The 23,062-nt window shown below is 23.5% G+C and overlaps 8 protein-coding genes and 2 non-coding genes across 10 annotated transcripts in view; 4 read left to right on the top strand and 6 right to left on the bottom strand.

The window, feature by feature from the left end:
* Window positions 1-29: 29 nt before the first annotated feature.
* On the bottom strand, window positions 30-2,612 carry DDB_G0269920 (hypothetical protein; the record flags this gene model as incomplete). Its single annotated transcript, XM_641314.1, has 1 exon — window positions 30-2,612. The coding sequence occupies one exon, from the start codon at window positions 2,610-2,612 to the stop codon at window positions 30-32; it is 2,583 nt and encodes an 860-aa protein (XP_646406.1).
* A 1,488-nt stretch (window positions 2,613-4,100) lies between these two features.
* On the top strand, window positions 4,101-5,049 carry DDB_G0270998 (hypothetical protein; the record flags this gene model as incomplete). The annotated part of the gene is made up of 3 exons (XM_641313.1): window positions 4,101-4,209; window positions 4,299-4,598; window positions 4,658-5,049. The coding sequence occupies 3 exons, from the start codon at window positions 4,101-4,103 to the stop codon at window positions 5,047-5,049; spliced, it is 801 nt and encodes a 266-aa protein (XP_646405.1).
* A 15-nt stretch (window positions 5,050-5,064) lies between these two features.
* tRNA-Asp-GUC-2 lies at window positions 5,065-5,136 on the bottom strand. Its single transcript has one exon. It is a non-coding gene; the product is annotated as a tRNA-Asp (tRNA).
* Window positions 5,137-5,668: 532 nt separating this feature from the next.
* Window positions 5,669-8,358, bottom strand: mpl1 (leucine-rich repeat-containing protein; the record flags this gene model as incomplete). Its single annotated transcript, XM_641312.1, has 3 exons — window positions 5,669-5,962; window positions 6,062-7,510; window positions 7,597-8,358. 3 exons carry the CDS (start codon window positions 8,356-8,358, stop codon window positions 5,669-5,671), a joined length of 2,505 nt encoding a protein of 834 aa, XP_646404.1.
* A 943-nt stretch (window positions 8,359-9,301) lies between these two features.
* On the bottom strand, window positions 9,302-11,584 carry mpl2 (leucine-rich repeat-containing protein; the record flags this gene model as incomplete). Its single annotated transcript, XM_641311.2, has 3 exons — window positions 9,302-9,595; window positions 9,689-10,897; window positions 11,000-11,584. The coding sequence occupies 3 exons, from the start codon at window positions 11,582-11,584 to the stop codon at window positions 9,302-9,304; spliced, it is 2,088 nt and encodes a 695-aa protein (XP_646403.2).
* A 1,298-nt stretch (window positions 11,585-12,882) lies between these two features.
* sno3 lies at window positions 12,883-12,967 on the top strand. Its single transcript has one exon. It is a non-coding gene; the product is annotated as a C/D box snoRNA (small nucleolar RNA).
* Window positions 12,968-13,477: 510 nt separating this feature from the next.
* Window positions 13,478-15,735, bottom strand: atp5b (ATP synthase beta chain, mitochondrial; the record flags this gene model as incomplete). The annotated part of the gene is made up of 2 exons (XM_641310.1): window positions 13,478-15,345; window positions 15,648-15,735. The coding sequence occupies 2 exons, from the start codon at window positions 15,733-15,735 to the stop codon at window positions 13,478-13,480; spliced, it is 1,956 nt and encodes a 651-aa protein (XP_646402.1).
* Window positions 15,736-17,130: 1,395 nt separating this feature from the next.
* On the top strand, window positions 17,131-18,933 carry tpp1 (peptidase S8 and S53 domain-containing protein; the record flags this gene model as incomplete). The annotated part of the gene is made up of 1 exon (XM_641309.1): window positions 17,131-18,933. One exon carries the CDS (start codon window positions 17,131-17,133, stop codon window positions 18,931-18,933), a length of 1,803 nt encoding a protein of 600 aa, XP_646401.1.
* A 975-nt stretch (window positions 18,934-19,908) lies between these two features.
* redB (NADPH-cytochrome-P450 oxidoreductase) lies at window positions 19,909-22,073 on the top strand (the record flags this gene model as incomplete). The annotated part of the gene is made up of 2 exons (XM_641308.1): window positions 19,909-20,723; window positions 20,885-22,073. 2 exons carry the CDS (start codon window positions 19,909-19,911, stop codon window positions 22,071-22,073), a joined length of 2,004 nt encoding a protein of 667 aa, XP_646400.1.
* Window positions 22,074-22,505: 432 nt separating this feature from the next.
* Window positions 22,506-23,062, bottom strand: part of DDB_G0269910 (hypothetical protein) — a gene marked incomplete at both ends in the record, with an annotated part of 1,449 nt that continues 892 nt past the window's right edge. Inside the window, one exon of the mRNA XM_641307.1 lies at window positions 22,506-23,062. This exon is cut by the window's right edge and continues 466 nt beyond it. Within this exon, the coding sequence (XP_646399.1) occupies window positions 22,506-23,062 (557 nt within the window).

Raw genomic sequence — 23,062 nt, 5'->3', positions numbered from 1 at the left:
TTTTTTTTATTTTTTATTTTTTTTCTTATTTAATATAGTTTTTTTCTTGTAATTTCATTAAAATAATTTGAACTTAAAAGTTGCTTAAAAGTTATATTTTCAGAAGCAGCTTGGCTTGCAGTACTTAATAAAGCTATAACATTGAGATATCTTTTAAATTGTCCATCACCAAATTCTTGAGTATTTATCAAAGTATCATCAAATATCCAAGGATAGTTTAACTTTAAAAAGTCAAATACATTAAATTTACAATTTTTGACAGCCTTCACTATGATAGGAGTTAATACATTACGATAAAGGAAATTATAATAAAGATTAGTTACAATAGGTTTACTTTGTAAAATTTCCATAATGATTTCCAATGCTTTAATATCACCACGAGAACCAATTAATTTAAAAACCTTTGAAAAGTAGTTATCAACTGTAACATTTATTAAATGATCATAATTATTATTTAAACCCATTGGAATTTGAAATGTCTTTAATTTATTCATATCACCAAAAAGGTAATCGTAAATGTGAATTGTTGTTTCAGTATCTATTCCCAGTTTATTACCATATTCTCTATCACATCTACCACTTAATAAATCATAGGATCTATATTTCTTTACCCAATGTAATCTTTTTAACACCATATCATCATTTCTAAGTGTGGTACCACAATAATATGAATACTTTTGACTAATTGGAGTGAATTTAACCAATTCAATGAAATCATCCATACTTAATGAAAAATAATCCCATCTTGTCCATATATCAACTCTTTCATAAAAATTATGAAAATCTTTAATATTCTTATAAATAAACTTTAAAGAAGTAAAAGAATAATGTATTGGTGTATTTGAAATTGGGTCTATTGAATTTAAAAAATCTAAATATAATTTAAAATGATTTGTTTTAATATGTTCCATAATATTATTTAATCCTTTATCATTTTCTAAACAATTTCTAAATGAAAATTCATCCTTTAATGATTTAATATTTAAAAGGTAATCAAAAATTTCAATTGATTTTATATGATTTAATAAACCAACTGGAAAAAGTTTTTCTTTTGGTATTTCATTTAATAGGATATCTAAAGTTTGAATTATTAAATCTAATCTATTTAATTCTAATAGAATAGTCATTAAAATTTTTGGTTTAATTGTTATTGGATTATTGGTAAATTCTTGAAAATCTTCGAAACTATTGAAACTTTCAATTTTTGAATTTATAGATTCTTGATTACCAAATATTACATTTTCAATTGAATCACCAAATTTAAAATCTTTTAGAATTAAACTACTAGTAGTAGTATTTGTTTTGTTTTCTTCCTCTGTAATTGAAATATCTTCAACTTTTTTTACAATTTTAAAATTTAATAATCCATTATTTGAATATTTAAAGTTAAAATAAAAAAAGTTATTTTTATAACTTTTTGAATAATTTGTAAATGGTATTAACATTTTAATTAATTTATAAACATTTTCATCATCTTTTGAAATTGAAATTACTTTTGAGCTTAAATAAGTTTGATTTAAATTATGAATGGATTTCATTTCATTTATTTGAGTGGTAGTTAAGAAATCAATTAAAGGATTTGGTAAATAATTTTGTAAATAACCTGTATAGTTCATATATTTATCTATAATTGTACCTTTTGAAATTTGAAGTTGATAATCTTTAAAGAATTGAGTTTGTTCTAATAATATTGCTATGGTGAAACAACATTCATAGAGTTCTGAAACTGTTAATGATTTAATATCAACATGGAAAATATCTAGACAAATTTTATTCATTTCTTTTGGTGGTATTAATTTCAAATCAATGATTAATAATTTAACGATTTTGTTTATAATATTATAATGTTTTGGAGTTTGATTTGATGTTGTATTTGTAAATGTATGATTCTTCCAAACTTTACCATTGATATCATTTTTTTGAGATTTCAATTTTGTATTGAATAAATATTTGGCTATATCAACTGACCCAAAATCAATTGCTAGATAAAATATATCAACTCTATCATACTCCAATAACGAGAATGGTGCCACATTATCATTCACTATCGATTCTCTGTATGTATACTCTTTTATACTCATTGGAAAATGTAAACCAAATCTAATTGGGTCAACCATATGATTCTTGTAACAATTATATTTATAATAGGGTTGGGTGAAGTACATTGGATAATTTTTGAATAAATCTTTATATAATTGAAAATCATTTTTAATTTGCTTATAAAGATTTTTTGGTTCTTTATTTTTTGATTCTTTAACATTGAAATCGAAAAAGTCTACTAATAAATCACCCCTTTTTGCTTTATATTTTAATAGTTCTATATAATTATTTTGTAATAGCCATTGAACACTAACAATTTCATCATAACTATAAACTCCAACTTTTAATTCAGTTTTTAAAAAATTTAATATTAAACTTTTTAAATATTTATTTTTCCATATTTTCCAAAATAAATTTACTTCTTGTTGATTGTTTATTATTTCTTTGGTTTTTATTTGAATTTGTTTTTTTGGTTTCTCTGGTTCAAAACCAAAATCATCAAGGTTTTTATTTTTTGATCTTTTTTCAAATACTTTATCATGTTTTAAATAATTATTATTTTTTTTTGTCATTTTATTTAATATATTTTTTGAATAACACAAATAATATGGATATAAAAAAAAGATATTTTTGATTTTCACAAAAAATAAAAAAAAAAAAATAAAAAAAAAAAACTGTTCCAAATTAATTTTTTAATATTTTTTTTTTAGAAATATCAAAGATATTTTTTTTTCCTTTTTTTTTACCAAAAAAAAATTATTTTATATTAATTGTTTCTAGTGAAAAAATTTTTATCGTAGTTATTTCTAAAAATTTAAAAGTCACTATTATCTATTAAAATTTTAACTAATATTAATAATATTTAACCAAAAATAATAATTAAAGTTAAAAATAAGTGCTGTTGTTTCTATATTACCAAATACAAAAGATAATTCAGTATAATGATAAAGTAATTTATTCCTTTTTGAATTCAAAAAAAAAAAAATAAGAAAAAAAATAAAAAAAAAAAATAAAACAAAAACACAACCAAAAAAAATAAAAAAAATAAAAAAAAAAAACAAATAAAACACAACCAAAAAATAAAAAAAAATAAATTAAAAAACAATTTTATTGTGATTTTTTTTTAAAAAAAAATATATAAATTTTGTATTTATTCTATTATTTTTTTTTTTCCAAAACCATATAAAATTAAGTCCAAAATATCTCGGGGAAAAAAAAAAAAATAACCGATTTCATCACTAAAGATTAGTCACCAATAAAATTATAAAAAATATTAAAATTAACAATTTTATTTTTTAATTTACTTTATTTTATTTTTTTTATTTTAAAAATTGGTGATAAAAAAAAAAATGATTAATAAAAAATTATTCTTTTTTTTTATTTCTTTAAATTTTTTTATTTCTAATTTTGTTAATTTTAGTTGAAAATGGTAAATCAGAAATCACAGTTCAAGATGTTTCACCAATAAATACCCCACATAAAAAATATACAAAGGCAGCTGATGGATTTTGTAGTTTTACTTTTTTTTTCTTAAACACAAATGACAATGGAACCAATATAGGTACAGAAACCCTTCAACCTATCATTAACACATACACTGTTTCAATTAATAAAATTTCACAAAACCAAACATCATCATTATTAAATGTAACAATAACTCGTGTTCAAGGATCCCCTCAATTCACTCTTGAACTCTTAACTTTAACATCTTCTAAAATTAAACTTGTTCTTAGTTGTATCGGTATGAATTTTATTATTATTATTATTATTATTATTATTATTATTTTTATTATTATTATTATTATTTATTATTATTTTTATTATTATCATTTTTTATATACCCTGTTTTGAACATATACTAAGATTATTTTAATTTAGCTACGGATATTTTAACTTTAAGTCCTGTTTTGGTTAATGGTTTTAGTAATACTTTTTCAGCTTACAATATAGCAGGATATTTAAAACTTGAAGGATTGGATACATCAATTTTTTATGATAGTTCAGTTGGGGTTAGTTATTCAATATCTTGCACATCATCAATAGTACATAATACAAATATTATGAGTATTACAATGTCTGGCTTTACAACTACAACAAATATCGATTCATTGACAATATCAATATCAAATATTTCAAATAAAAAAGATCTTGTTATTAATAATCCATTTGGTAAGGAAAAAAAAAATACCGTTTTCCAATTTAATTTAAATAATTAATTAATTTTTTTTTTTTATTCTTTTTACTAAAAATAATAAAAGGTCAATACTATGATAGTATTTCTGCTATTTATCCAGAATTACCATACAATCAATATTTTACCAATATTATATCTGGTTCAAACAAAGTAACAAACATTAGTGTAACAATTGAATGGTTTAATCAAACCAAATCAATTCAATTTGCAAATCAAAATTTAATAATGAACCCATCAACCTTGAAATATACAATTGAAATGACTTCGTACAATTTTAAAAGCCAATTGAATACTTTACAATTGGTAATGTCAACTTTATTAGAATCATCAAAGACCAAAGATATTTGTTCATCCAAACAATTTGGTAATACTTCTAATGGTGACGATTCAAATTATCTAAGGTTCAAGTTGATAATCATTCAGTCTATGGTCGTTTCATAAAAAGAGCTTTAATAGACAACAATGCCAAATCAATTGAAAATGTATTATTAGATTCTACTTTCAATCCTATTGAAAGTTCTTATCAATCTCAATCTTTTATTGGAATTGAAATCCCAAATTTTAAAAAATCAGCAAAAATAGATCCAGACTTTTCAGTATTACTTTCAGCTTCCACGGAAGATAATAATTCAATTTGTTCAAAATCAAATAGTAGTTTATCTGGAACAAAAATAGCTGGTATCGTCGTTGGGTGTACTGCTTTTGTTGCTGTAGTTTTAATTTCAACTATTTATATTATTAGAAAGAAAAAACAAAATTCAAAATTTATTAATAATATGAATAGCAATATAAATAATCGGAAGTTCGGATTTTAGTTTTATTCCAAAAAGCTCCCTGTCCGGGAATTGAACCCGGGCCTTTCGCGTGACAGGCGAAAATCCTCACCACTAGACCAACAAGGATTTGTGATATTTTTTGAATAAAAAATCAGGTTTAGTTCTTTATTGAAGTTAATATATAATTAATATAGTAAGATAAACAAATAAGAGATGAATAGTTTATTTGTATATTTAATATAGAAAAGAAACCACAATGATTTTTATTTAATACTTTTAGAGTATTTATATTATAATTTTTGAGTACCAGGATTAGCCTTCTAAAGTCGATTATGACTAGTAACTGAATTATATTATGATCCTTATGATTTCCATATTAATATATATCAATACATAAATCCATATTAGTTTTAATATGGTGAATCATTACATTTCTAATGAAACCTCTTTCACTTCATTACAATATAAAATTATCTTAAATTTGTGTCAAATAATATTTAACATAATTTAAATAAAATTCACAGCCGCTTTAACCAAAACAGCATCTTGGCAATAAAAAAAATTAAGTCCCTGTAATTTAAAGACTATAAATAAATGAACAACCAACAAAAATTTTTTTTAGAAAGTATTTGTTTATTTTATTTTATTTTATTTTATTTTATTTTGATAAATCTTTTTCAAATTTTTTTAATTGGTTAAGGAACCCTCTGTTTGGATAAATTCTAGATCTACCTTTTATGGTGATATCAAATGCTTCTTGGAATTTAACTGAATTTTTCATCATTATATAAGCGATTGTTGCAGTTGCACTTCTACTAACACCAGCTCTACAATGAATTAAAACTCCGCCTTTTTCTCTACCTTCATCAATAAACGTGTTCATCTCTTTAAAATATTGATAAATATTTGCTTCATCAACATCATCAATATTAATAATTAAATATTTGAATAACTAAAAAAATGAAATTTATATAAAAAAAAAAATAAAAAAGTTAATACAAGTTTGGAAATAAATAATAATAATAATTAATAATAAATAAAATTAACATACATCTGGATATAATGGTTTAAAATTTGCAACAGTTAAAATATGAGTAACATTATTATCTTTTAACCAAGATTTATTCATTGCACATTCTCTACAACCTAAATACAATTTATCAATAATTAAATCTGGTACAATTGATTGCCAAAATATTAATTGATTAGGTGCTGTCATTTCAACTTCTGCCTTATTATTATTTTTTGTAACTACAACCATTGGCTGTTCTCTTTTAGTTGGTTTTTCATTTTCTAATTTCTCTGATTTTTGTTCATTTACAATAATTGTTGGTGGTGGAGATGATGGTTGTGTATTAACAACAATAGCTTCTTGATTGTTTTCTTGTTGAGATAATCTTGGAGATTGTTGTTGAATCTCTTGGTATTTAATTTTCTCTAATCGTATTTTATCTTTTAATTCAAGTTGTTTTTGTTCAAGTTTTTCTAATTCCTCTTCAAGTTGCTGAATCTTTCCTTGGCTTTCTTTTAATGGATTCTCTTGTTGTTCTTGTTGTTTTTCATTGTTATTGTTATTGTTATTTTCAGAAAATGATTCTTGTAGTAATTTATCATCGTTTTCAAGATTTTCTTTATCTCCATCTTCCTTTTGGGGTATTTGAATAGATGCCTCATCAGTATTATCAGATGCAATAGATATTGTAGTAGTTGTTTCTAATGTTACACTATTATTTTCGTCATTCTCTTGTTTTTCATATACTTTTTCTTCTAATTTTACATTATCGGTTTGGTTTGTCGTTGTTGTTGTTGTTGTTGTGTCTGTTTTTTCTATTATTTCAGTTATATCTGATATTTTAAAGGTGATATCATTTGTTGTTTCTGTTGTTGTAGCTGTTGTTGATGTTGTTGGTATTGTTTCAATATTTGTTGTAATAATAATTGGTACATCAAGATTAGAGTTGATATTAGTGGTAGTAGTAGTTGAATTATCATCTTTTAATTTTGATAAAATTTCAAGATTTTCTTTTAAAATTAAAGATTTTAATTTCTCTTTATCTTTTATAAACTCTTCAATTTTGAATAGAATTGATGAAGATTCACTTGATGGATAATTTTTACAAAATTCAAAATTATTACCTCTAAGATCAATGATTCTAAGATTATCCAATGTAACTATTTCAGCAGGTAAATCTGAAATAAAGTTATGTGGTAAATTTAAAGTTACCAATGATTTCCATGAACCTAATACTGATCCTGGTATAACTTTAATCATATTACAATCTAATATTAATGTTTTAACATTAACTAAACATGATAATGATTCATCTAAAACTTCAATTTTATTCTCTGATAAATTTAATGTTGTTAAACTATGTGATATTCTAATTAATGATTTAGAATAAGAATTAATAATATCATTACATCCTAAATTTAATTTTTCAATATTATTTGGTAATGAATCTGGTATTTCTTTTAATTGATTATCTAATAATGATAAATCCTAAAATTAAAATTTAAAAAAAAAAAAAAAAATTAATAAATTAAAATATGTAAAAATAATAATAAAGAATAATGAAAAAAACAAACCTTTAAATTTTCTAAATTTATAAAATCATCAGGTAATGATTTAATATTATTTGTTTCTAAACGAAGTAAAGTTAATGATTTAATTTTACAAATATTTAAAGGGAAACTAGTGAATTGATTAATACCAAGTTCTAAAGATTCTAAAGATTTTAATTGTGAGAGAAATTCAGGTACTTGAGACAATTGATTTGCAGCCAATGATAAATGTTTTAAATTTGGAAGGAGGCCTATTTGTTCAGGAATTTCAGTGATTTTATTGAAATCCAATATTAATGATCTTAACTCTGTGTTGTATGATAATGATGGATAGGTTTCAGATGGTTCAGTACCAACATAGATTTGAATTGGAATTTCATAGAATTCCATATAGTTACCATAATAAGTACCTGATCCTTTTATATATTCCATTGATTTTAATAATAATTTTTGTTTTTCATTTAGTGTCAATACTTTTTTTTTACTCTCTTTTGTAGTACCACTACCATCTTTACTACCTCTTAATGATCGATTTCCATTTGTAATTGGTGCCAATGTTGATAATTTATTTGAATTTGTTAAATTAGTTGATGCTGTTGTTGTTGGTGTTGTTGGTGTTGAATGTATTGATGATGGATTGGTTGTTGAATTTGATAAACCATTTGTATTGGTACCACTACCATCATCACTTAATACATCTGTTGGAAATGTACCACTAAATGTAGCTCCTCTTGGTCTTGTTGTTGGTGATGTACTACCTTTTGAAAATAATTTTTTAAATATCATTTTTTAATTTATTTTATTTAATTATTTGATTTATTTTATTTAATTATTTATTTATATGATTTATTTATTATATAATTTATTTATTTATATGATTTATTTATTTATATGATTTATTAGTCTATTTTATTTTTTATTTTTATTTTTTTTATCTTATAAATTTTTTTTAATTTTTTTTTTTTTTATAATTTTTTTTTATTTTTTTTATTTTTTATCCCGCTGTTATTTTTTATATCTGGTTGTTATTTTTTATTTGGTTTTTTTTTTTTTATTTGGTTTTATTTTTTTATTTTATTCTTTATTGTTAAATTATTGTTGATTTATTGTAATTACAAAAAAAAAAAAAAATTTAAAAAAAAAAAAAAAAAAAAAAAAAAAAAAAAAAACTAATATCACACAAAAAAAAAAAAATAAAAATAGATATATTGTGGCAGTTGTTTTAAAAAATTTTAATTGAAAAAAAAAAAATAAAAAAAAAAATAAAAAGGAAAAAAAAAAAAAAAAAATAAAAAAAAAGGAAAAAAAAAAAAAAAAAAAAAAAGAAAAAAAATTTTTTTTGATCAACACACGAGTGGTTTGATTATGAAATATTAACACTTTTTCTAAAATAACTCTCCTACAAATAATTTATTTTAATCCATCCCATTTTATTTAAAAAATAATTAAATTGATTTAATTGGACGCCAAGAAATTAATTTCCAATTTAGATTTAAAAAAACTAATCTTTAAATTAATTAATTTTTTATGTCTCAAAAAAAAAAAAAAATTAATTAATTAAAAAAAAAAAAAAAAATAAAATAAAATAAAAAATTATTTCGATCACTTTTTTTTTTTTTTTTTTTTTTTTTTTTTTTTTTACACTAATCATTAATTTTTTTTTTTTTATAATAAAAATAAAATAAAGTAAATGAATTATTTAATAATTTTTTATTTTTTTTTATTTTTTTTATTTAAATAAATCCTTTTCAAATTTTTTTAATTGGTTTATAAAACCAATATTTGGATAAATCCTAGGTCTTCCTTTTATAGTGATATCAAATGCTTCTTGGAATTTCAAAGAATTTTTCATCATTATAAAAGCCATGGTTGCACTTGCACTTCTACTAACACCAGCTCTACAATGAATTAAAACTCCGCCTTTTTCTCTACCTTCATCAATAAACGCATTCATTTCTTTAAAGTGTTGATAAATATTTGCTTCATCAACATCTTCAATATTTATTATTAAATATTTAAATAACTAAAAATTATTAATAAAAATAATAGTACAAATTAATATTTTTTTAAAATTATTGGAAATAATAATTAATAATAATAAATAAAATTAACATACATCTGGATATAATGGTTTAAAATTTGCAACAGTTAAAATATGAGTAACATTATTATCTTTTAACCAAGATTTATTCATTGCACATTCTCTACAACCTAAATACAATTTATCAATAATTAAATCTGGTACAATTGATTGCCAAAATATTAATTGATTTGGTACAATCATTTCAACTTCCACTTTACTGCTTGTTGATTTTGTTAGTGTTATTATTGGTTGTTGAACTTCTTGTTGTTGTTGTTGTTGTTGTTGTTTTTGTTGTTGTTCTGGTATATTTGTTAATTTTTCATTTTCTGGTTTTGATTGTGGTAATTGTTCTTGATGTATTATTTCTTGTTGTTGAAATTTAAATAATTTATTTTTCTCTTTTTTCATTTTCTCTTTTAATTTAATTTGTTTAAGTAAAAGTTGTTTTTGTTGAATTTCAATTGAATCTAATTCAATTTGAATTTTTTTAATTATATCTTCACTCTCGGTAAATGAATCATTTTTATCGGTATTATAATCATCATCAGTAGTTAATAGTTGATTATTTTCATTAATTTCATTATTTTCACTTTTATTATTTGAATCCAAAACTATTGAAATTGTTGAATTATTTAATAATTTTTCATCATTATCTTCTTTATTCTCAATTATATTTTTAGTTGTTGCTGTTGTTGTTATAACTTCATAATTATTATTGTTACTATTAATTATTGAATTTGTTGTTGGTAAAATTTCAATATTATCAAATTTTAATGAATTAATTCTTTCTTTATTTTGAATAAAATCTTCAATTTTAAATGAAATAGGTGTGGAAGATTCAGTTGGTATTAATTTTTTACAATTTTCAAAATTATTACCTCTAAGATCAATTATTCTAAGATTACTTAATAAAATTACCTCTGGGGGTAAATCTGAAATTAAATTATGTGGTAAATTTAAAGTTACCAATGATTTCCATGAACCTAATACTGATCCTGGTATAACTTTAATCATATTACAATCCAACATTAACGTTTTAACATTAACTAAACATGATAATGATTCATCCAACTCTTCAATTTTATTCTCTGATAAATTTAATGTTGTTAAACTATGTGATATTCTAATTAATGAATCTGATTTTGAACTACTAATATCATTACATCCTAAATTTAATTTTTCAATATTATTTGGTAATGAATCTGGTATTTCTTTTAATTGATTATCAAATAATGATAAATCCTAAAAAAAAATAAAATAAAAAAATAAGAATTAATAAATATAATTTTAGTTTTATTAATTAAATAAAATAAATAATTGAAAAAAAAAAAAAAAAAAACAAACCTTTAAATTTACTAAATTTAAAAATTCTTCAGGTAATGATTTAATATTATTTGTTTCTAAATGAAGAGAAGTTAATGATTTAATTTTACAAACGTTTAAAGGGAAACAAGTGAATTGATTAATACCAATTTCAAAAGTTTCCAATGATTTTAATTGTGAGAGAAATTCAGGCACATGTGTTAATTGATTTGCTGCCAATGAAAGATGATTTAAATTTGGAAGTAGTGTAATACAATCGGGTATTTCTGTAATTTTATTGAAATCCAATATTAATGATTTTAAACTTTGATTATATGATAACATTGGATAAATTTCAGATTGTTCACCACCAACAAATAATTGAACTGGAATATCAAAATAATCCATATAATTCCCATAATAAGTACTTGACCCATTAATATATTCCATTGATTTTAATAATAATGTTTGCCTATTTGTTTGCTTTGTTGAAGTTGTCAAACTATTATTATAATTTTGTTCTGATGAGCCACTTAAATTATCACCACCTGTATAAATTCCATTAAATGTTGCGCCTCTTGGTCTAGTAGAATTTGAACTACCTTTAAGTAATTTTTTTAAAAACATTTTATTATAATTAATTTTATTAAAATAGTTTTAAAGGTTAAAATTTATTTGAATTTTTTTTTTTTTTTTTTTTTTTCAAACAAATAATTATTTATAGAATAATTAAATATGTATATTGTGTGGAGAAAATAATAATATTTTAATATAAATAAAATAATAATAATAAAAATAATAATAATAATAAAAATAATAATAAAAAAAAAAAAAATAAAAAAAAATTATTACTAGAATACAGATTCACAAAAAGGTTATATTTATTTTTTTTAAAAAAAAAAAAAAAAAAAAAAAAAATTATTTTTGTTTGTTTGGATTTATAAAGTTATTGTTAACTTGTGTATATATATTTATTTATTCAAATTTTTTTTTTTTTTTTTTTTTTTTTTTTTTTTTTTTTTTTTTTTTTTTTTTCAATTTACAACTGTGATTAGTGGTGTTAAACCCATAGAAATTAAAAATAGAAAAAAAAAAAAAGAATATATGTGATTAACACACGCACATAACTGTGCACCCCAAAAACATAAAAAACAACCCCCTACCAAAATTTATTTGCCTCACTATTTAATAAATTTTATTATCATAATAATAATGATGAAAAATAAAAAAAAAAAAATAAAAAAAAAAATAATAATAATAATAATAATAATAATAATAATAATAATAATAATAATAACCAAAATAGTAAACAATAACAAACAATAAATAAAAGATAGATAAAAAACAAAAAAAAATAAAAAAAATAAAAAAAAATAAAAAAATATTCTAACGTTAAATTATATACCAAACGTATAAAATACGAATTGACAATTGGTCACGTAACATTTTCTTGATCAAAAAATTTTTTACTTTTTTTTAATTTTTTTCTTTTTTTTTCGTGCTTTTTTTTTTTTTTTTTTTTGGTTTATAAGGTGCATTTTTTTATTTTTTTTTTTTTTTTTTATTTCACAACTTTCCTTCCTTCGGTTTTTTTGCTTTTTTCTCTCTATGTAAGTTAATTTAAAACACAAATAAAAAAATAAAAAAAAAATTTCATACTATTCCAATGATTAAAACACATTGCACCACTCTGCAACACCATTGCTGATGCAAAACTTAACCTTGACCAAAGGTCCTTTATGAGAAAAATAATATTTTATTTCTTTTTTTAAAAAAAATAAAAAAAAATTATAAGAATTTTATCTAACTTAATTATAGCTTTTTTTCTTTTCTGTTTCCTTATAGATCTTTCCTTGCTTTTCTTTCTTTTTTTCAATTGTAAGTTAATTTAATATTAAAAAACCCAACCGGAAAAAACAATAATTTAAATGATGATTTCTTTCCCCGTCCGACACGACTGTGATTGACAAGATAAGATTTAATATTTTATTAAGCCAAAAACTCTGATCCTAATTATTCAAAAACATTGGGTTTTTTTAAAAAAATTACATATAAAAATGACTCGAATTACTAATTATCCTTTTCTTTATATTGCGGGTTTCTTTTTCTTTTTTCCATAATGTCCTTATTAAGTTTAAATAAAAAATATATTTTAAAAAAAAAATTAATTGCCTTTGTATTCACTTTATTTCTTCCTTTTTTATTTTATGTCGTTTTTTTTTATATATTTTTATGTGTATATAAATTTTTTCTTTTCGAAAAAAAAAAGTTGAGTTTTTTTTTTTTGTTTAGATTTTCCAAAATATTTTTTAAAACAAATTATATTATCAAATCGATCCAACAAAAAGAAAATTAAAATTTATTGTTAAATATTTTTTTTACATTTAAAACTTGAATATTTTTATTATTTTTTTTATTACTATTATATTATAAGTGATTGAACACATTTATTTTTTTTTTTATTTTTTTTTTTCTTAGTATTTGAATATTATATAATTATTTTTAGTTTTGGAAGTTAATTTATTTTTTTAATAAAACTTCTAATTGACTGATTTCAGATTCAAAGTTCTTTTCATATTGAGCACGTAATTCTTCAAGGTGAGCAGTTGAGGCACCATATTCCTTTAATTTCTTGACTTTAGCATTGTAAGCTTCATCGACGAGTCTGGTAACTTTTTCTCTGACAGTTTCTTCTTTGACTTGACCAGTGGTGGAGGTAGTGGTGGTTTTCTTTTCTTCTTTACCAGCGGATTCTAAGAGTTTAGCAGCTTTAATTTCGACATCTTCGATACCACCAACCATATAGAAGGCAGCTTCTGGGAGATGATCGTATTTACCTTCGAGGATACCTTTGAAGGCTTTGATAGAGTCGGAGAGTTTAACGAATCTACCTTCCATATTGGTGAAGGCGTGGGCAACTTCGAATGGTTGTGATAAGAAACGTTGAATCTTACGAGCACGGAATACAGTTGCTTTTTGGTCTTCAGATAAATCATCCATACCTAAAATGGCAATAATATCTTGAAGTGATTTATATTCTTGGAGGATCTTTTGTACATCGGTGGCAACTTTGTAATGTTCAACACCAATAATATTTGGATCCATCATCAATGAGGTTGAATCTAATGGATCGACACATGGATAGATACCCAATTCAGAGATGGCACGAGAAAGTACAGTGGTGGCATCAAGATGTGCAAATGTAGTGGCTGGGGCTGGATCAGTCAAATCATCAGCTGGTACGTAGACGGCTTGTACTGAAGTGATTGAACCTTTCTTGGTGGTGGCAATACGTTCTTGCATGCAACCCATATCAGTTGCTAAGGTTGGTTGATAACCTACAGCTGATGGAATACGACCCAAAAGGGCAGACATTTCAGAACCAGCTTGGGTGAATCTGAAAATGTTATCAATGAACAAAAGTACATCTTGACCTTCAGCATCTCTGAAGTATTCAGCAACGGTTAAACCGGTTAAGGTGACACGAGCACGAGCACCTGGTGGTTCATTCATTTGACCAAAGACGAGGGCTACTTTTGAACCTGGGCCTTCCTTTTTAATGACACCTGCTTCAACCATTTCGTGGTATAAATCGTTACCTTCTCTGGTACGTTCACCTACACCAGTGAATACAGAGAAACCACCATGAGCCTTGGCAATATTGTTGATGAGTTCTTGAATCAATACAGTCTTACCTACACCAGCACCACCGAATAAACCAATCTTACCACCTCTTGAGTATGGAGCTAATAAATCGATAACTTTGATACCAGTTTCTAAAATTGAAGCGGATGGGGCTAAATCAGCGAATGGTGGTGGTGCTCTCCAAATTGGACGTTTTTCAGTGGCTGGGATTGGACCACAACCATCGATTGGTTCACCAATAACGTTCATAATACGACCAAGGGTAGCTTGACCGACTGGAACCATCAATGGGGAACCAGTGTTGAGGACGAGTGCACCACGACCTAAACCATCAGTAATATCGAGAGCGACACAACGAACGATACCATCACCTAAATGTTGAGCAACTTCTAAAACTAATTTAATGTTTGAAATTGGAACATTGTTGAAATCGATTTTACCCTTTAAAGATGGGTTGTTAAGATCTTCAATTACTTTTTCGACATTTTCAGCTTGGAAATCATCTACAATTAAAGCATCATTGATGTATGGTAATTTACCGTGTGGGAAGTAAACATCAACGACGGCACCAATTACTTGATGTACAACACCTTGATTTTCGTTTAATTTTGAATAATCAACTTCAGTTGATTCTTCATTTGATTCTTTATCTAAAAGACTCTTATTCTTTTCAAAGTATTCTTTTTCTTGTGAAGTTTTTGGTGCTGGTGCTGCGGCTTGGTTAACTGAAGTAGTTTTGAAACCTAAAATTTTATTATTTATTTTTTTTATTGTTAATATCTTTTTTTTTTTTTTTTTTCATAAAATTTTTTTTTTTTGATTTTTTTTGATTTTTTTTTTTTTTTTTTGGGAATGCGTAGAAAAAAAAATTCGAAAATTCCAAATAAAAAAAAAAAAAATTCAACCCAAAAAAAAAAAAATATGTGTGTGTGGGGGAAAAAGCAACACATTTTGAGACTTAAATTATTGAATATGATTGATAATTCAATTATTTAAAGTTCTTTAAATGGTTAAACAATTTCTACTATTTAAATTGATAATTTACCTCTAACTGGGACAGCACGAACTGAGGTTTTAACTGCAGTTTTGCTAATTTGTGTGATGTTTTTAGATAATCTTCTAGCAACAAACATTTTTGTTTTCTATTTATATTAAAAAAAAAAAAAAAAAAAAAAAAAGAAAATAATGTTAGATCAATTTGAAATTGTTTATTATAAATATGATATTTTATTATTATTTTTTTTTTTTTTTTTATTTAAAATTTCGTTTTCTGATTAAACAATGTTCATTTAAGTTTTTGTTTTATTTTATTTTATTTTTTAAAATTTATTGTTATTTAAAATATCTAAAATATTTTATTTATTTTAGTGATTATTTTTTTTTTTTTTTTTAGTGATTATTTTTTTATTTTTTTTTTTTGTGATCATTTTTTTATTTTTTTTTTTTTCTCGATTATTTGATTTGTAATAATTTATTGTGTTTTGTTTAAGTATGAACAAAAAAAAAAAAAAAAAGAAATATATAAATAATAAAAAAATGTGATTTTGAAATAAAAAAAATAAAAAAAAATTTTTTTTTTGAACATACAAAAAATATTTGAATATGAAAAAAAAAGATACATACAAAAAGATGTAATAATCAGGACTATGAATTAAAAAAAAAAAAAAAAAAAAAAAAAAATAAAAAAAAAAAAAAAATTGAAAAAAAAACAAAAATTTTGAAAAAAAAAAAAAAAAAAAAAAAATTTAAAAAAAAAAAAATTTTTATTTTGGAATGTGAACTTTCAAAACACTGTGAGATTTTTTTTTATAGCGTTCAAGCCACTGGGTTGATGCCATAATCAAAAAAAAAAAATTGAAAAAAAATAAAAAAAAAAAAAATTGTGAAAATAGTAAAAAATAAGTGAAAATAGTAAAAAAAAAAAAAAAAGAAATTAATATCAACGAATCAATAAAAATTAAAATAAATAATAATCATTTATATCATTTACTGTAAACAATAAAAAAAAAAAAAAAAAATTAAAATTAAAAAAAAAAAAAAAATGAAATTGTGACATAATATTTATTTAATGGTGTGGTAAATGAAAAAAAAAAATAAAATTAAAATATTATTAAAAAATATGCCCTATCAAATGAGTGATAAAAAAAAAAAAAAAAGAAACAAATAAACAAAAAAATTTGTTTAATTGGGTGTGCGAAAAAAAAAAAAAAAAAAAAAAAAAAAAAAATCCAAATTCTACAACAATGATAATAAAAATGGTTTTATTTTTATTTTATTTTATATAATAATAATTAATTAATTTTTTAATAAATTAATATAGCACTCTTAATATTAATTTTTTTTTTTTTTTTTTTTTTTTTTTTTTTTTTTTTTTTTTTTTTTTAAATTATATATTTTTTTCCATTAATTGTTATTTATTTATTTATTCATATATCTTTTTTTATTTTTATTATTATTATTATTTTTAATAATAAAAAATTATTGTTTAAAAAAAAAAAAATAAATAAATTAATAAATAAATAAATAAAATGAATATTAAATTTAATTTAATAATTATAATTTTATTCATTTTATTTATTTCAAATGTAAATTGTAAAAAAATTAAAAATAAAAAACATTTGACACCCCAAAGGTTAAGAAGATTTGTTGAACATTCCAAGCCAATTTCATTGAATAAGAAAGTCTGGAAAATTACAGAAATTGAAAATATATTTTCCGCCCAAATTGAATTAACATTTGGAATTAGACAAAGAAATATCGTTGAGTTGGAAGATTTCGTGTGGAGAGTTAGTGATCCAAATGATTCATTGTATGGAAGTTATAAAACTTTTGAAGAGATTAAAGAATGGGTTAAACCATTGGATGAATCAATTGATGCTGTAAAGAATTGGTTAATTGAAAATGATATAAATGAATTCACAGTGACAAAAAGCGGCGATTTCATTCGTACCATTGTTTCTATTGATAAAGCAGAAGAATTACTATCGGTTAGATATAATAAAATGGTACATAAATTATCCAAACAATCATTCTTTCGTTCTCTTGATCCTTACACTATTCCAAGAGAACTTTATGATCATATTGATTTCATTGGTGGTGTAAATCATTTACCATTATTGTCACCCAGACCAAAAGAAAGCAGTGGTAGTGCTGGTGGTGGTGGTGGTGGTAAAGTTAATGGTATTGGATATGAATTAGAATCATTAAGAAATAATAAACAAATTAAATCATTTAATGATAAGAAAGTTGCTGCAAGAAATGGTGATCCATACTTATCACCAGATTTAATTAGAAAGGAGATGAATGTAAGTCAAACCAGTACCAATTCAACTCATCTTGGTAATTCTCAAGCTATCGCTCAGTTTCTTAAAGAGTATTTCTCACCAAGTGATCTAAAAATTTTTCAATATCGTTTTGGTTTGGAACCATCTCAAGTCGATAATATAATTGGACCAAATCAAAATTTGAATCCAGGTATTGAAACGGCATTGGATATTCAATACATCATGGCAATGGCACCAGATGTACCCACTTGGATCGTGAGTACAGGTGGGTTACATGAAGGTCAAGAACCATTTTTAGATTGGTTAGTTGATTTATCATCAAATCCAAAATTACCATTGGTTCATAGTATTTCCTATGGTGATGATGAATCTTCCATTGGATTGGCATATACTGATCGTGTAGATACTGAATTTAAGAAATACGCAGCAATGGGTAGAACAATAGTATTCTCAAGTGGTGATTTTGGTGTTGGTTGTAATGATGATTGTGATTCATTTTCACCAGGTTGGCCAGCATCTTCCCGTTTTGTATTGGCAGTTGGGGGGGTAATTAAAAAGAAGGATGGCAGTATCATTGGTGATGAAATATCTGGTGGTGGTTTTAGTAACTATTTCTCCCGTCCATGGTATCAAGTGGATGAATGTTCTTCCTATATCGAGTGGTTAAACGGTTCTCTCTCTAGTTTCTACAATCAATCTGGAAGAGGTTTCCCTGATATCTCATCTTTCTCAGAAAATGTCGTTATACTCTACAAAGACAAATTGATGCCAATTGGAGGTACTTCTGCATCAGCTCCAATTATTGCCGGCTTATTATCATTAATTAACGACCAAAGATTACAAAAAAATCAAAGTCCAATTGGTCTTTTCAATCCATTACTTTATAAAATTGCAAGAGATCATCCAAACTCTTTCCTTGATATTGACTTTGGTGAAAATAATTATAAATGTTGTACCAATGGTTTTAAATCTAAAAGTGGTTGGGATCCAGTAACTGGTTTAGGTTTACCAAATTTTGATGAATTGGTTAAATATTGTCTTGAATAAAAAAAAAAAAAAAAAAAAAAAAAATACAATGGTTTTAAATCTAAAAGTGGTTGGGATCCAGTAACTGGTTTAGGTTTACCAATTTTGATGAATTGGTCAAACATTGTCTAAAAAAAAAAAAAAAATAAAAAAAAAAAAAAAAAAAAATTATTATTATTAAAAATAAAATAAAATAATAATAAAATGATTATAAAATAAAATAAAATAAAATAAAATAAAATAAAAATTTCTAACTTTTAAATTTTAATTTCCATAAATAAAAAGAAAAAAAAAAAAAAATTATTTAATAAAACAAATGAATTTTCATTTTTCTTTAATTCCCAGCGGTCGGCCAATTGGGTTTTGATTTTTTTTTTTTATTTTTTAAATTTTTTTTTTTTTTTATTTTTTTTTTTTTTTTCATAAATTTTTTTTTTTTTTTTTTTTTTTTTTTATTGTATTTTTTTTAAAACCAAAAAATCTTATCCGATTATTATTATTTGGTTTTCTTTCTTTCTTTTTTTTTTTTTTTTTTTTTTTTTTTCTTAACAAAAATTCAATTCTAATAATAAGTAAGTTTTTGTGACAAAAATTCGATATTTAACTCGATATTATTTTTTATTTTTTTTATTTTTTTTATTTTTTTTATTTTTTTGGAACCAGTGTTACAACTTTTTGCTATTAAAGGCTGCTTGCCTACTTATTTTTAAATCAAAAATAACCCCCTTTTTTTTAATTAATTTTTAATTATTTTCTTTTTTTTTTTTTTTTTTTTTTTTAAAAAATAAAATAAAATAAAAAAATAAAAAAAAAAAAAAAACTTTTTGACATTTTTTAAAAATAAACAAATATTAACCTTTTTTTTTTTTTTTTTCCTTTCTTATTATAATATACATATATAAAAAAAAAAAAAGATAATAAAATATTTTTAAACTAATCGATTGGATATTCAAAAAAAAAAAAAAAAAAAAAAAAAAAGATAAATAAAAAAAAAAAATGGAAATTTTAGAATCAATTGATTTTATTGAAGTTTTAATTTTAGATAATTTAGGAGCGATTATTATTGTTGCAGTTATAGTGGGTACATACCTTTATATGAACAAACCACCACCACCACCACCAGTATTTAATAAACCAAACAATAAGATCAACAAAGAAGCACAAAAACCAAAAAAGACAATCACAAAGAATGAAGACGGTAAAAAGGTGATGAAAATATTCTTTGGTACACAAACACGTACAGCCGAAGATTTCTCAAGAATCATTGAAAAAGAATGTAAAAAGATTGGTATCCCATGTGAAGTTGTAGACTTGGAATCCTATGAACACGAACAAGAATTACATAGTGAAAGTTTTGTAATGTTTTTAGTTGCAACTCATGGCGAAGGTGATCCAACCGATAATGCCAAAGAATTCTACCTTTGGTTAACAAATGATGAACGTCCAACCGATCTTCTCAATGGTGTACCATTCACTGTATTTGGTTTAGGTAATAAAACTTATGAACATTACAATGCCGTTGCACGTGTTATCGATAGAAGAATGGAAGAATTAGGTGGTAAAAGAGTCTTTGAAAGAGGTGAAGGTGATGATGATGCAACTCTTGAAGAAGATTTCAATCGTTGGAAAAAAGATATGTGGCCTGTAGTTTGTAAATTCTTAGGTTATGAATTAAAATCAACTGAAGATGATAAATTCGTACCAAGATTTAGAATGGTAACTTTAAATCAAGATAGTAAAGATATTAATGATCCTTTCATTAAAATCGTTTCAACTCCATTAAAACCAAAATTATCAACTGATAATAAAGTGTATGTATATATTTTAATAAAATTTAAAAATAATAATAATAATAATAATAATAATAATAATAATAATAATAATAATAATAATAATAATAATAATAATAATAATAATACTAATAATTTTTATTTTTTTTTTATTATTTTTATTTTTTTTTTAAAAAAAAAAGAATTTATGATATGAAAAATCCATATTATGCAGAGGTTTTAGAAAATAGAGAATTACATTCAAATGAATCTGATAGATCATGTAGACATATTGAATTTAAATTGGGTGATGAAGTTAGTTATACAACAGGTGATCATTTAGGTGTATTCCCAATTAATGATAGTAAATTGGTTGAACAATTGATAAAGCGTTTGGGTGTCAATGGTGATGATATGATTGCATTGGTACCAATTGATCAAGAGGGTTCAGTTATTAAAGCAAGCTTTGGTCCAATGACAATTAGAAGGGCATTCTCTGAACATTTGGATATTACAAATCCAGTACGTAAATCAGTGTTACGTGCATTGGCAGAGTCAACCACTAACGAAGAGGAAAAGAAGAGATTATTATATTTAGCAACCGAAGAAGCAAACGAAGAATACAATAAATATATTAAAAATGATTTCCGTGGTGTCGTCGATCTTTTAGAATCTTTCCCAGGTCTTCAACCTTTGATTGCTCACTTTTTAGAATTTACACCACGTCTACCAGCCCGTATGTACTCTATCTCCTCTTCACCTCACAATAAGAATGGCGTTGTTTCAATTACCTCTGTAGTGGTTAATTTCACAACTGGTAATCAAAGAGCTCATAATGGTGTCGCCTCTACTTGGTTATCTCACTTAAAAGTTGGCGATAAAGTTCCATTATTTGTTAGAGAATCTCACTTTAAATTACCATCTGCCGCCACCGAACAAAAACCTGTCATTATGGTTGGTCCTGGTACTGGTTTAGCTCCTTTCAGAGGTTTCCTTCAAGAATTACAACATAGAAATCATTCACAACAACAACAATCACTCTTATTCTTTGGTTGTCGTTCCGATACAGTCGACTATATTTACAGAGAAGAGTTGGAACAATATCATCAATCCTCAGTTTTAGGTGATTTGGTTGTAGCTTTCTCAAGAAAAACTTCTCAAAAAGTTTATGTACAAAATAAATTATTGGAGCATAAAGAAAAGGTTTGGGAGTTATTAAATAAAGGTGCCTACTTTTACGTTTGTGGTGATGGTAGAAATATGTCCAAAGCTGTACAACAAGCCCTCTTATCAATCATTAAAGAATTTGGTTCAAAAGATGATAACTCTGCTCAACAATTCATTGACGATATGAGTTCTCATGGTAGATATTTACAAGATGTTTGGTTTTAATTGTTGGTCAAAAAAATTAAAAAAATAAAAATAAAAAATATTTATATAAAAAAAAAAAAAAAAAAAAGCATTACTTCTTTATTTTCTCTTTTTCTCTTTTCTCTCATTAGTTTCAAAAATAAACTTCTTTTTATAATGATATAAAACAAGGATATCAAACCTTTTATTTTTTTTTCTTATTTCCAATAAATATGGGAAATATGTTACAATTAAAAAAAAAAAAAAGATATTTAAAAAAAAAAAATAGATTTTATTAACTTAATAGTTTTTGTATTATTGTATATTAATATTTGAAAATTTAATTAAGAATATAATTTGTTTTTTTTTAAGATAATAAATAATGTTCGTTTTATTGATGATAATATACAAGTGACACTCGATAATTTTATCTTTTTTTCATTTTTTTTTTTTTTCTAATTTTTACAAAAGGTCTTATAAAAGTTGGACAAAATTACTAGGGAATGAACCATTAGAACCGTCAGCCAATTGACCGGAATACCATCCACTTTCGTCAGAGGTATCATATACATAAATTATATCACCTGTGTAAAATGTTAAATCACCTTCTTGTTGAGCAACATAATCATAAAGTGCTTGAGCTTGAGGATATGATGAAAGATCATATTGTTGTTGGTCGTCACCTTGTTGATCATATTGTTGTTGTTGATCATAACCTTGTTGATCATAACTTTGTTGGTCATATTGTTGTTGATCGTATTGTTGTTGTTGATCATAACCTTGTTGATCATATCCTTGTTGATCATATCCTTGTTGATCATAACTTTGTTGATCATAACTTTGTTGGTCATATTGTTGTTGGTCATAACTTTGTTGATCATATTGTTGTTGTTCTTCATAATTTTGTTGTGGTTCTTCTTGTACTGGTTCTTCATAAACTGGTTCAACTCTTTTTGGTGGTGGTGGTGGTTTTTTGGCTGGTGCAGCTGGTGGTGGTGTTTCTTTAACTGGAACGGCAGCTTTAACTGGAG

This window comes from Dictyostelium discoideum (assembly GCF_000004695.1).
Source record: "Dictyostelium discoideum AX4 chromosome 1 chromosome, whole genome shotgun sequence".
NCBI classification, from domain to species: Eukaryota; Evosea; class Eumycetozoa; order Dictyosteliales; family Dictyosteliaceae; genus Dictyostelium; species Dictyostelium discoideum.
This window is presented reverse-complemented; position numbering and strand designations above follow the sequence as displayed.